A 15,135-nucleotide genomic window follows, 5' to 3' on the forward strand; every position below is an offset into this window, starting at 1 on the left:
GAATGCGCTATTATCAATTTTAAATCGTATAACTGAATAGCCTATATATTTTTTAATAAAGGAGGACAAGCTGTCACAAATAAATAAAAACTTCTACCACATTGATGATATTTTTTTATTGAATAAGTATTTATAAAATTGTTTAGTATATATGAAACACAACAATACAGATTTAATTAAAAATACGTAGCCATCGTGTTCACCAATATTGCCGTTTATCATCAAACCTTTGTATGACCACTATATTGAAATGTTACGAGATATTTGGAAAACTAAAAAAACTGATGTTTTAGACAGCTCTTTAGTTTTTAACTGCAATGCTTATGCCTAAACCATAACACTATATCTTTCGGAACTTTACACGTCTTCCGTTTTCAAATCTTATTTTACGATCAAATCTTTTAATGTTTAAATATAAAAAGAAGTTACACGAAGCAAGATCAGGTGAATTAATTTATATATGTCTGTTCAGGGCCAAAAGCATAAGTATGTACAGCATTGTAAAATGACCATCGAACCCCGAGGCTCCACGTTTGATGGAAATGATATCCGATGTTTAAGCCCTGCAAATCTTCTGGTGAACATTGCTGAGCAATCAGACCTCTGTCCATCCAAGTTTAATAGGTTTCACCACTCACACACATGTTACTAAAGAACCCAGACTTTCTTAATTGATATTTATTTTTACTATTTTTCCGCGCATTGGGTCTAATAAATTTGGAGTGGTAATCGTTTAAGCGTGTTTGTTCCAACAAGGATTGATTTAAGTTCTGGAGATCATGATCGGTAAAAATATACAGAGAATTAAAAAAATTCTGTTATACATGTTACTTCAATGTGAGAATTTGCACTGAGAATCGAAGTCTTTTAAAAATCGAAAATTATTCCTCACTTAGTTATATTAGTTAGACGTTAACAAAATGAACTTTTGCAATAACAATACATCTAGTTTTGTACAAATTCTTGTCAATTTGTATTGATGAGGTGTGTGAGGACAAAGAAACCATATTGCATACAATTTAAAATACTTTTTGTTCAGCAGCTTGAAAGGAAAATGCAAAGGGCATTTCTGAATTGTAAATAGATGCTAACATAATGCAGTGCGGGCCACGGTATTAGGCTTGTAAGAGAGGTAGCCCTAATGCAAGAGAGATAGTAAATATTTCCATAATTCCACTAAGTCAATTGTATACAGTATCTTCAAAATCTAACTCTCATATTTACTTTCGTCTTCATTTGATTAAAAGAAAATACAAACAATGCAAAAATCACCAAAACACATATTTTAGATGAAAAAAATATAGACATAATTTTATTTATATACTTGATAAAATGACTGTACTAAAGGTAAACCACTTACAAAAAGACACTGGGCGTATTTATTTCAAATACCCTTCCGCCGATGTGATGCCACCCTCTTCCAGTATCCCCACCACTGCTCTATTCCTCCACTGCCACTGCGCGGCTAACCTCACAACAAAACACAAGCTCCCTGGATACGTTTATGGCTACATTAGTCTGTTCGATTAAATTTTACGCTTTTGTACAGGCCTACACACAAACATACAGTATACCTGTAGAATACGTAAAAAGCTGCAATGTAAGCAGACTGGCGTGAGCGAGACATGATCCACACAGATGATAAAATAAAGACGAGGATATGCTTGTCCCACTCCCCACCACTGGAGGGGTGTCACTCCTGTGCGTGGCTGCTAAGGTATTTGCTTCTGCGCAGGTTTCTTTGCAAGCAGTTGATCTATATGTCGTTTGGAGGTGGACAGTGATTAATACGCATACGCAAACCAGGCGCCGAGCACCAAGGATCGCATTCAATTTCAATGCAATTTCTATACCTAGTAAGCGAGTAACAATAGTCTAGACACAGAGCTTCTTTCTTCCGGCCAAACCTTCATACGATTGAAGTTTCCTGTACGGACTAGTTTCACCTTTATCAGATTCTCTACATACCTCGGATTCGTATTGTATGTTTGCAATTAGGATGCCAATACTCCAAAGCATATTTCCCACCAACCCCGCGTTAGACATAACAGTGCACATGAGGGCAGTTAATCACTATCAGTACCATTCGAAATAAACAAGCAAATGAATAAACTTTCAGCATTTCATATCCCACAGACAGCTGTGCTTACCATTCACTCAGCACGTTGACAAATGTAATTAGTAACGTTTTTAGAGTGGACTGAAAACAAACCAATTGTATGTTCGTGGAGGGTTTACTATCGAGGCGAAATCTTTCTAAAGTGTACGCGTTTAAGTTTGAAACTTCACTTTAGTGAATATTCAATCAACTAAGTGCTCGGCGGAAGTTCCACTCGTAAGCGCAAGCAATCACCGCAACACAGGACAACGCTGATAGTGTTCCGGTCAACACAAGATTTTAACCTACATACGCTAACTTCGTCCAAGTGAAAACTTGTCTATGTTAAATAGACAAAAAGATCCTCTACCTCATTCACATCTGTTCAATTTCAGATATTGTATTCTTCCACTTCACAGGGATAAGTTGGAGATTAAAGGAGATAGAATTTTAGCTATTACTGTACGTAATCCTCTGACAACTTTGTATCAGTAACACGCCCTTTTCAATTTCCATTTGGGCTGAAGGTAGGGGCTATTTTGACCGGATATATCATCGTCAAAAGTCCTGAGTTAATACAAAATATATGTATAAAACACTATCTACACTAAGGGTACCTTTCACTATTTAAAACAAAATATAAAAAATTATGACCCTGTAAACACTAAAAATAAAAAAAAAATACGTTGCATTATATTATGTGGTTAATTAATTTGCCGTGCATTACAACAGTTAACGCTCTTACACGTTAATTATTTACTGACACGTTTTTTTATCTACGGGCCCAAATTTTTATATCTAATGATATAGCAACTTTTATTATAATTATATAAATTTCATGATTTCATTAGTTTTTACGGTATTGAGCTGTAAAAATTTCTACTGCCGTACATTTTGAAACATAATATGATAATATCATATTTTTGTCCCCTCATTTAAACAATAATTATGAAAAATTTGCGATTTATTTGAATGATTTCTGAAATAAAAATAAAATAAAAAAAACACATAGAGACCGAGAGATGGTAATCCAACGTGTTCTGACCCATTTTTACTTAACTCTTGATTTGTCTTGACACAAAGAACAAATTCCCAAAATATTACCTGAGTGTTCGTAAACAACCTGTACATGTATGCCACGAATTATTTTAGACAACAATGGTATTAAAAAGTATGTTAATTATTTAATAATAAGCATTAACATAATGTATTATCCCCTTTTATACAACGGTGTTAAAAACCCATAAAACTGGAAGCATAATACCAAAAACAAAATTATTTATGGTATTAAAACAGGGTTCAAAATATAATAAAAATGTGACAAAACCAATTCACATTTTATTGCCACGAGTCACAAACACAAATACGCAAACAGATGTAGCCTTGGCTACAACAATGGCCGGGTTATGACGGTATATTCTGTACACTACGACTGTACCAGTACCGGCAGCGTACAGCGTCACTAATACGAGCGTAACTCACTGTGTGGCACTTATCACAAACAGCAAAGCAGTAGGCCACCCACCAGCATGCTGGCACTGTAAACAACTCTGACACAACAGCGGAAATAATATGATCATTGATTCATGATTCTCACCGAAAGTATCGAAATTTGTAGTGACGAGGTGGTACCTACCTACACTCAGTTAAACTGTAAGTTCGTCATATTCCCCAGGTACTAAGGTATTAATCAGCGTAATAAAAACTGTTCTAATTTCTGTGAAATCACACTTATTTCAACACTAATTTTCTTTATCCATTAAATAGAAACTGTATTAAATAGAAATACTTTTTGTTTCCATTAAAAAAAATACACATTTAATAATTTTACCATTTACAAATAATATAAAAGCCTTTGCTCCATTAATTTGGAAATAACATGACTTTGCGACACAACATGACTTAATATGACATATTGATAAAAGGTTCAATTACAAACCAATTTCGTTTTTACGCTGTTTTACAAAATTACTTTACAAAAAGTTTTAACAGTGAAACTGCACAAAGGTCCAATAAACCGGTTAGTAGTATCTTGGCTATGTTTGCAAGGAAGGTTTAAATCAGGTCATTATCAAAACGAAGTAAAAACCCATATTAGTGCATTTTCACATTGTAACTAGTTTTAACTTGTTAGGTTAACAGCAATAACTTTTCACAACTATTAATGAGATGTCCTTCTTAACATAGTTTCGTTGTATGTTAACTCTTGATAGAAACATTATAGAGACTTGACACCACTTTTCAGAAAGAAACGAAAAATTTTAATGTCGTAATTGTTTATGGTTTATACATAATGTCTTTATACCACAATTATATCAACATTTTATTGAAAAAATAATAGGTTTATAGTAAAAGTGTTAAAAGTACGGCTACAAAACATTAAAAAATGACCTGCCATCTGAGGAACAATTACTGCTAGTCCGAGGATTAAAAGGCCAAAGGACGGCAAAGTCTTCAATAGACAGGTTAAAGGGCCTAGCTGGCATGCAATGCACTCAGTACATCGGAGATATGGTGTTGCGGGCACCGAAAAGAAGGCGCTCGTAACCGCCGGGAAAGACAGTCGGTTCGGGAAAGAATTTAGTTAAGTTCTGTCGCATCCTTCCATATTCCGTTTTATCGGAATATTTCTTTCTTTTCAGGTACTTCCAATTATAAAATGAGTTTATTAACAACGAAAAATAATTATAGTGATGTTTGTATGTCTCTTATCATACTACAGTATTTAAATAGTTAACGCTGTAAAACTTACCTTGACACTGGAACCCTTGTTTTCCAAATCCCCTGCAACAGAAAATGTCAATCAAGAGGACGTCCACAGGGTTTATGAATTGGTTTGGCTATTTTAGTGATTTAGTTACAAGAAGTTGACAGACAACTCAAATTCTCAAAGATATCATCTACAACTTAGTACAAAGGCAATATAAAAATACTACTAGTTACCCACGGTTTCGCACATGACTTCCTATTGAATAACACTTTAATTATAGACAAGTCGTTTTTAAACGGCTTGATGAACACTTCTAAAAATAAGTGATGGTTACTGTAATATATTACAGTTTGCTGATCCACCACAGAATAATTAAGCTGTAAGTCTAAAGAGCAATGTTTTGGGGATACAACAGTCGGAAGTGAAACAGTTTCTCTTTTTTAGTGAAAATTTCACATATTAGAGTTCATAGCTTCAACAATTTCAGTAACAATTGAAATATTTTAGGACACAGTGGGAGAATACTAAGTCAATCGAAGTAATCAGTGAAAGCACATATTTTGTAATATGATGGATCCCTATAATAATTTTGAATCAGAAGTAGACATGTTTTGACACTGATACGTACTTGTGGTTTATCGTGTAAAGAAGTATATAGAGTTCAATTCAGTTATATTTCACGAGTCATAAAAGTGATAGCCAAGATTAAAAGCAACGTATAAATATTCGGTCTGAGAAGTCTGCCAAGTCAAAAATTGTATACTTCCAGCCATTGTAATTAATTTCTAGTGCCGTAGTAGCATTTGCATGGTTTCTCGGGTTAAGAAAATATACGAAAATACGTGGATCTTAAAAAATCAATTTATTATACCTTAAGGTACGGTATTTTACGGGTAGAGCAGCGTTTGCGTTCTTGATCCGACTAAGAGAAAAAAATGTATATACATAGGTGTGAAAAGTCTTCCTGGATCCAAAAGCCTTATATTTATATACGAAATAATCTACCTTCGGTTTAAGGTGTTATTTTGGCACCATATATTTGCCTTGTAATTCTGATCAAGAAACTTAGTTTAAAAAATCTACTTCCGTCTACTTATGGTGTAAGGTATTTCCGAACTGTTTGTTTAAGGCATATTACACACGAAAAAAATAAAAATATTTGCCATCTTCGGTTATAAAAAAATCAGTAATAGTTACGTTTCGAGATCTAGAATCTGGTCCCTTCCTCAGGTGGATGGCTAACCTAATACAAAACAACAATCTAGGTTAACATAAACAAATCATGCCCGTGCGATCTGTATGTATGCTTAGTATTATATGTTTATTGATCACTAGTATGGAAAATGTCCGGAAAAATTCTGTTCCCTTCACAATCCTTCCAAATATAGACAAAAATAATAAACATGTGTGTCCAATTTCACCTTCCTACGACGTCAGCGAGTCTAAATACAATAATACTACTTTCCATGGGTTTGTAACCCTATTTCAGCCCTTACGGATGGTTGGTCCTATCCGAAAAATATTTGGTTCCTGTGTTGGGAGCACGAGGAGTATGTGCTTCAAATTCCATAGTAGAACATCGAGAAGTTAAAAACAAAAAAAATAATTTTTAGGGCTTCAACCCTATTTTAACCTCTATAGTGGGTAGATCTTCTTGGAAAACTCTTTATTTAACTTATGAGAGCATAAGACACATGTGTGTCAAATTTAATCGTTCTAGGACACCGAGAAGTTGAAAAACAAAGTATATTTCTACTGGAAAACGCAACCCCATTTCAACCCTTATGAATCTTTAATCGTTACGAAAAAACTTTATTACTTTAGTAATTTCTTTTTCTACTCTGGTCTACTACTACATGTCCCAAATTTAAACTTTTTAGGGTATCGGAGACTTTTTATATTTAAGTAGGAGACTCGAGTGACGGCTTTAAGTTTTATAAAAGAGGTATTTAAATATTGGACAAGAGCCCAAAATTGTATATGGCTCACAGAAACGGGAAATGAAACCAACATGTTTCAAGAGGTTCGTAACACTGCTGGAATCCGTCCAAGAAATATTTTGTAGAACATCGCGCACGCGAGCGCTCCCCCACACAAGACACAAACGTCTAGACCGCTTGTTTACTGCCGTGTATCCCATTGTGAACACTGACCGAAATTTTACACACAAGACTCGCGTCATAAAGCAGCGACATTACACCGTAAAGCTGCAATTCTCTGCCAACGTCATTATTTTTGCTTGGCCTACATAGTTCTCTATCTTAGATACTCCAGAGTTTTTAAAGCTGACCATTTATTGGAAAAAAACGCACTCGCATCGAAATTGTTATAAAACTTAAACAGATTTTCTAACGTTTAAACCATCGTTTAAACCAGATTTTCTAACCATCGTTTAAACTACAAAAATACCCTTGTGTTCTATTCTTGCAATATATAAATAAAGCAAATTTTCTAAAACCCAGTATCCTTTTAAATTATACCTGATGAATAAAAAATAAAATTTTATTTAGATGGGTGGTTATATTCCAGTTGGTAGAAAATAAAAGAATAACAGGGTTTCGGACGTTTGACACCATTCTATGCTTCCATTACCGTCAAGTAACGACGAGAAATTTTCAAAACAATTTTAAGAACAGTGTATTATTTTTTAAGTCTATAACCTACACAGTTCTTTCTTTTTTACTCTGATAAGTTTCATTATTTTTACTTCATCACATACGACAAAACCTCTATTTTACCAACCACCGATTAATTTATATGCTCCCCTAATATTACAGAGATAGACAAACAGAGTTAAACGAAAATAAAAAAAATCATCCAATCCAGACCATTTTACAATCCTGAATTTAAAAATCTTTGGAATTAAAAAAACATTTAAAACATAGTGTTACAATCACGCTTTAACAATAAATTGCGAGCTTTAGAAGGAAACGAGGAGATCGATTGCCTTAGAACCCAGAAAACACATCACAAGTGTGTTATAGGGTTTGAGAAGTTCTCTGTGGTGATTGTAAAACAGTGCATTGAGACAGTGGAATTCATAAGCGGTGACTAATATAAACACCTCGACCGCGAAGGTTTACCGTGCATTGTTGCCAGGAATACGTGTGTGCCGGTGGTGTTTGTATTTTTAGTCTGTTTGTTGTTCCATCATTAGGTTTGACTCTTCAACAAACACAAGGCCCCGCTGTGCGCCACAGGAACATCATCTGGCCCAAAACCCTGTCAAACTTGAAACAATACTGAAATTAATTTCTCAAACTATGTTCCACAAGCAACAACGCCAAAAACCAGGGAAGATAAAATAACGGCCTATACTAGGTTCCAGAACAGGCTTTGAAACTTTTTTGGACTTAATAAGAGTGCGTAGCAACCCTTATAGATCCCATTTTTGATCTTGACATTTTACATACATCTTCTTTATTTTGTACCGTGTTTTCCCTACGACACAATTCAGGTACATTGTCTGGTACCTGAATATTCGCTCCTTTAAATTTAACAACATTAGAATTTTGATTCATAGTGGTAATACTTGCATACTTCAAAGTTTAGGAGTTAGTCCATTGGTAAGGTAGTGAAATTGATTTTAGGCTTGGGAAATATTTTTTTATTTTCAATTCATAGCCCTTAAGTACAGGAAAAAAGAAGAACAAAATATTTTGATCGCTCCACGTGAAATAAATAGGAAAGTATTCCAATATGCACGTAAATTATTATAGATTAAGCGACTAACATGATTTTTTCATTAAAATTTGATTTAATTTAAAAACGTAGCCTATAAAGTTTCATCTCTTTAAATTTACCCAATCTTGAACCTATAATTTTCTATATTTACCAATGAGCACAAAACATATTTCCTTTCTGAAGTTATATCTGATGTACGTACTGTAAGAATTTCATATGTATACCCTCTGCTGCTTTTTATTGGCCTGATTCAAAATGTACTAGATCTATAACTTTTATTTTCTTCAATTTCAGGTAAAATGATAAAAACTTTTTTCTACTTTTGGGGGATTTGTGTAAATGGGGGGTGGTTATCTTTAAATTTTATGAATTTAATTAAAAAAATACTTTTCAAATTCAACATCAATACCTTTATTTTTATGGAAAGCCAAGTTATGAGGGAAAATATTAAATACTTTACTAAGCTCCTCCACAAAACTAAATATTGTAGAAGTAATTATTCTCTTCTCATAATTCACCATTTTCATTACAGACTAAATTCCTGTAACAAACTGTAACAAGAGCGTATTACAGTATACTAGTTTTGTAACGCTTTTAACGTACTTTGGAACTGTATTGTTTTACAAAAACAATGTTACCACGTCGAGGGTGCACCATATTTAGTGCGCATCTGAAAGAAGAAAACATATCATGTACCCATGATCTAACGCGCGGGTGATGGGTTACTTTATTATTTACAGTAACATTATTTAATGTAAAAATTATATTCTTATACTCTACGCTACACAACTTTATATATTTTTCAGTTCAATATAATATTTAATTTTAAAATAGTAACTCAAAAAGGATTGAAAATGGAACGTATATTTTCGTTACACCTGAGGACAAGAATGACCTTTTAGAGAGTTTTATTTAAAAAAATTTGTGTTTTAGCAAATTTTATAATCAAAGTAGCAGTAGGAAATTTTAAATCGTAACGCCATTAACAACTTGTCTAGTTAACATATTTATAGGGAAAATTGAAATTGATGACTGGTGTATGGAAATGATACTATTTCGCATATTCAAATGAAATAGAGTATGATGGAAAAGCTTATTATTACGATATACGCTTCAATCAGGTTGGCACTACTGAGTTGCAAAGCAGAATATTTCAAAACAGCGCACATCTCCGAGGACAATGGCAGACATCAAAGTATAAATGTACAAATGAATAGAATGTAAAATGTTTGCATTGACTCTCGCGATTTTTAAAGCACTCAAAACCTCAGTGGAAGAGTGGTGAACCAACTTATAAACTTTGAGTGAGTTTCAGTCACAGACTCGATCTGCGGGAAAGTGCAAACTTTTAAAGATCACTCGTGCATTGGTGCCCGCGGGATTCCACTGTTCCCGCAAAACGTCTGAGGGGTTGGGAACCAAGTTGTCAAAGTTTAAAAAAGACGTTTCCAACTGGAGGGGACAAGAGGACTTTCTTCGGACATTAAACGTCAAGACTTCTTCTAAACTTAGGAGGTCAATCGAGCAATACAAACTTAAATAGTTTACATGGTTTACACTCAACAAAGTTAATAGTAGCCTGAAAAAATACATTTCCAAATTTTGACTTATGATTGCGCGTTTTGATTAAACGACAATTTAGTGACATAATGCCACCATTATATACCAACATATATACAAGGTTGGAGTAGGCTACATCACACACCTCGCATCTGTCACTTGCCTCGTGACAGACTTCACTGAGGATTCATGCAAAATGTCAAGTTTATGGCTACACATATCACTATGCCACGTTAAATGTTACATAATCATACTCAGTTTGTTCACTAATTCATTTATTCTGCAATTTTCACGTTATCATTAAGGTTCCCCATAAGATCGATGTAAAAGGTTCGCTAAAGCTCAGCCAAATCTCATAGACTGATACGAACCATCATTAAATTCGGTGTTGGGAAACGTTCAAGTCTACAGGCCAGTTCCTTTTCTACATATTATGCGGAAAGGCAGATAGATACACAGACAAACATAAGTGAAACTTTACCTGATTCTTGAGTGATCGACTTCGCTAACGCTCAACAAATAATCACCAGACATAAATACACAACGTTTAAAATTAGTAATTAAAACCCTCCATTGATCTCTTTTAATAAAACTAGAAGATAACCTAGATATATTATAATTATACAGTGACAAGCCTAAATATTTATATGCATTACAATATTTGACACCACACACCTTTTGTCGTTCTTTCCGTTTATGTTCTATTCCTACCAGGTTTTTATGCTGCGTTAACGCTAGGAGAGGTAGGACACATAACAAAGATATGGTGGAAATTCTATGTGAATGTTGAGCTCAACTCTATTTCACCTTCTGCTTTGTGCAGCGCCTGATATCTGAGATCCCAGGAGACAAGTCTGTGACAGTGACATATTTCAGATCACGGACAAACAGGAAAATGAAATGGAGCTGAGCAACATTCGCACCAATTGTTGTTATTAACAAGCTCCCGTTTAACAATGGCTCCAGATTCCGAAGATATGAGATCTCTTTCAAGCGAGTGGATAAAAATGAGAACAACCCTCGTTTTTCCGTCTTTCAGCATTCAAATTTATATCCTTCCGGAAGTAATTGTTTCCAATTGTTTTTCAGCTTTAGATCCAATAGGGTAGATAAGTTCTTTTCAGAATTTTGTTCGTGATTGTTGAGAACAGTAATGCAACAGTAGTAACAGTAACAGTAGGAGAATCCACACATCACCAATCGAACAGTTCCTATTCTCCTGGGACCCGGAAGTGCATTCTGGGCTGTTCTTTAAAGCTTGAGTCAATTTCATCACAACGAGTATCAAACATACAAAACCTACTAAGAATAATATCTAGATGGGTTTAAGTTTATAAAATAATAAAACACGGCCGCGCAAGTAGCGGGGTGAAATGTAGAAGATCAACTGCAATTACGGTGTTCTTTCCTTTCTACCATTTCTCCTGCTCTATACTGCTAATTCAATAGAAACCAATTTTTTGATTGCGAACTGGATAATTTAGAACTATAAATTGGATTTCCATTACCATTGGCAATAGCACAGTGTAGAGGGTATGGCAGATATCACGAGATAACCGAACCAAGCAATGTCGAGCGTGGCTGTCATTACAAACAATCCACTTACCCGGCCATTGGTCTCCATGTTGATTGTCAGAGAAGGAGCCTTAGCCCTACCTTCAAATGTTCAAATAAGGCACATCCTTTATCTTAACATTTTCCTATCCAAAGTACCAGTGACCGATCGCTCATAGGACATTTTCAGACTACAACTCTGTTTGGATATTATAATTGGCATCGATACGTTTAAGGTATACCTCACACATTATTGTTGTATTATAATATAATTGTCATAAAAAAACTCACACATACGAATATTTAAAAATAATTACACGTAAAACTGAATTAAAATTCAACGTAACTGACATTAGTTATTTGCTTTGTTAAAGGTGTTATTTGGACACACTGTAACGCTGGTATGATGCCAAAATAGGTGTCGTGTTCCTTTGAAAAAAATCCAAGGGTAAATAGTTTTTTGACACTAACAATTCCTAGGTGGTATATATCTGTACGCATAATATTACAGTTATATCAATGCTGACAGAAGATATCAACTTAAGTGTTGGAATGGTACGTAAATAGTACATGGAACTAACTGTATATAGTTTTAACATTAAATAAAAGAAGACAGCAGTTTGTTATAGGGACGCTGGCGTATTATATTTATTTGAGGCGGCTAAATTGTAGCGTTTTGAAGTGAGAGTGAGAAATTTGGAGACATTCATTAGCAGTATAAACAGACTTCACAGAAGGCGTTAATCAGTAGGGATTTGTTCAGTGTGCCAAATCCACCGTGAAAACATCCAGATTTAAATAGTGTTATAAGCGTTTGAACAGGAATGTTTCTGATTGACAACTGTATATTTTAAACAACTAATTAAAAATACGATCAGAAACGGAGGCCTTTTTTACTGGGTAACGACAAAGCGGAAAAAATAAGTAGCCATTACTGAAAAGTACATGCGCTTTTCGACCGGAAATATTACTTTTGTACCTTTTCGCCTTTCACAATTACAGTACAATAAAAAGTAACTTAGAGCAAAAAAAGTAACTTAGAGCAATGGCTAGAGCTGACTGACGTGACTCGTCAACAGATTGCGACACTAGTCAGGATGTTATAACGTTTCACTCTTCACAAGTACAATACTATACGAAGTAACCCCAAGCAATGGTGACAGCTGACTAACGTGAATCGTCACCACATCGCGACACTAGTCAGGATATTATAACGTTTCACTCTTCACAAGTACAATAGTATACGAAGTAACCTGAAGAAAAGGTGAGAGCTGGCTGACGTGACTTGTCACCTGATCGCGACACTGGTGAGGATATTATACCTTTTCACTCTTCAAAATTACAATAATATACGAAGTACTATGGAGCAATGGCGAGAGCTGACTTATGTGGCTCGTCACCAGATCGCGACACTGGTGAAGATATTATACCTTTTCACTCTTCACAATTACAATAATATACGAAGTACTATGGAGCAATGGCGAGAGCTGACTTATGTGGCTCGTCACCAGATCGCGACACTAGTGAGGATATCATACCTTTTCACTCTTCAAAATTACAATAATATACGAAGTACTATGGAGCAATGGCGAGAGCTGACTTATGTGGCTCGTCACCTGATCGCGGCACTGGTGAGGATATTATACCTTTTCACTCTTCAAAATTACAATAATATACGAAGTACTATGGAGCAATGGCGAGAGCTGACTTATGTGGCTCGTCACCAGATCGCGAAACTGGTGAAGATATTATACCATTTCACTCTTCACAATTACAATACTACAGTACATACATGATATACTGTATAAACTCACATGGAAAATACGCTATTTTTGAGTTTAGTCACCTCTTGTCTGCAAAAAGTGTGAAAGGAACTACAAAAAGTTGTGGTAAAATATATATTTGGTGGCTGTGAAGCCGGCAGCAGTCGGGGCTGTTATGGGGGTTATGTCAGCCCTGACCAAACACAATGGCGCAGATTGTCGGACACTGCAGTGGCTCTATTGTTACAGCGGATTACAATGAACAAGCCTCTTCGTGTTTATATCTGTACAGTTTAATTTCACAGATATTCGCTTGTACTGATTAAATTGGTACACGACTGCCTGCAGGAAACGCAACTGTAATAAAACAAACGTGTATTTCTAAATTTTATTTTAATAGTATAAAACTGAGACCATCAGATAAACCAAACCTGCACAACATATATGTGTGGTTTTATGAGCAATGTACATTGTTTCGGAAAAACTATGGAATCAGTATTTGAAGAGTAGTAACAATTTTTATTTTTATGGTTTTATGAGATTATAGTTACACTTAATTTTGTTATATTTTTTCACCGTGTAGAAACATTTCACTGTATGATTTTCTTCAATATAGGCCTATAACTATTTTTCTGTACACTACTGACTAAAATACTGCCCGATTAGTGAAAGACAAACTGATGTTTTATTCCTCAACACATAACTAGTTCGAATGTTGAGTTTAGCTCCACTTCAGCTTCCTCTTGGTGCAGCGTCTGGTATGTGACGCTGTCTCAGACTTGACTCCTAGAATCTAGTCATGATCGTCTGAAGAGATGCAAAAATAGGTAGTATCGGAGGGCGGTCCCTATTTGATGCAACAAAACTCTCAATGTTTCTTTTTGTTCAGCCCTGTTGACTAAGAGTGAAATTTATTAAGGGTTCTTCCCTCAAAATGTGTCTCTGTCTCATAACGTCCTTTCATGCGGCAATGAACGAACTGCCGATTCTCAAGACTGTGTTATTAAATGATATACAGTGTTGTATTACGATTCTCCCCGCCACAGAGAGTGTTCATATTCACGGATCCGAGTGCATCTACAGTCTGCCCAGGATATCAGCAGAACTGTGTCCTAAACTGCGGCATTACCCGTGTCTGGTAAAGTCTACCGTGAAGACAAGCCGCCCTACCCGCCACCCTTGGTCCTGTTGGTAAACCTTCAATCAGTGAGTTAATTATTTTGTACATCCACAATATGTGGCATAAACCCCTTTAACCTATGTTTTACTTAACCCCATCCTAGCCAACATTCTATTTGCACCGTTAAATTACCGTAGCATTGTCCAGTCAGTTGGTCTGTTTTAGTTTATATTAATTATTTTAAAACAAATCTAATAAAATAGCGTATTAAAGAAATTTTAATGTAAAAAATTCAATATAGGGAATTGCGAAGGTTTATTGATAATGAATGCCCTTTTGGACATTACAGAAGAGTTGTCAACTTTAAGAGTTGTCCCCCAATTCTCCCTGCCGAGCATTTCAGATATATAACCTCGGTATCACAAAGCGTCTAAAAATCTTTATAAAATCCCAAAGTTTAAATATTTATCAGGTCTCCGAGCCGCCTGCACGGTGCCGCAGTTGGAACACTACTACAAAGATGTAATGGACCCAGACTGGTTAATGAAATTATCGTCATTACCTCACATTTCATGGTACCAACAACAATACTACAAACTGTATCCACACTCATTTTATGAACACTTTATCTCAGAGTGTAGGAATT

The 15,135-nt window shown here is 35.1% G+C and overlaps 1 protein-coding gene across 1 annotated transcript in view; it reads right to left on the reverse strand.

The window, feature by feature from the left end:
- LOC124367744 (calcium-dependent protein kinase C-like) overlaps nt 1–15,135 on the reverse strand; it is a 456,141-nt gene that overhangs the window by 118,660 nt on the left and 322,346 nt on the right. Inside the window, 1 exon segment of the mRNA XM_046824826.1 lies at nt 4,851–4,882. Coding sequence (XP_046680782.1) covers nt 4,851–4,882 — 32 coding nt within the window.

The sequence above is a fragment of the Homalodisca vitripennis genome, chromosome 8, assembly GCF_021130785.1.
Source record: "Homalodisca vitripennis isolate AUS2020 chromosome 8, UT_GWSS_2.1, whole genome shotgun sequence".
NCBI classification, from domain to species: domain Eukaryota; kingdom Metazoa; phylum Arthropoda; class Insecta; order Hemiptera; family Cicadellidae; genus Homalodisca; species Homalodisca vitripennis.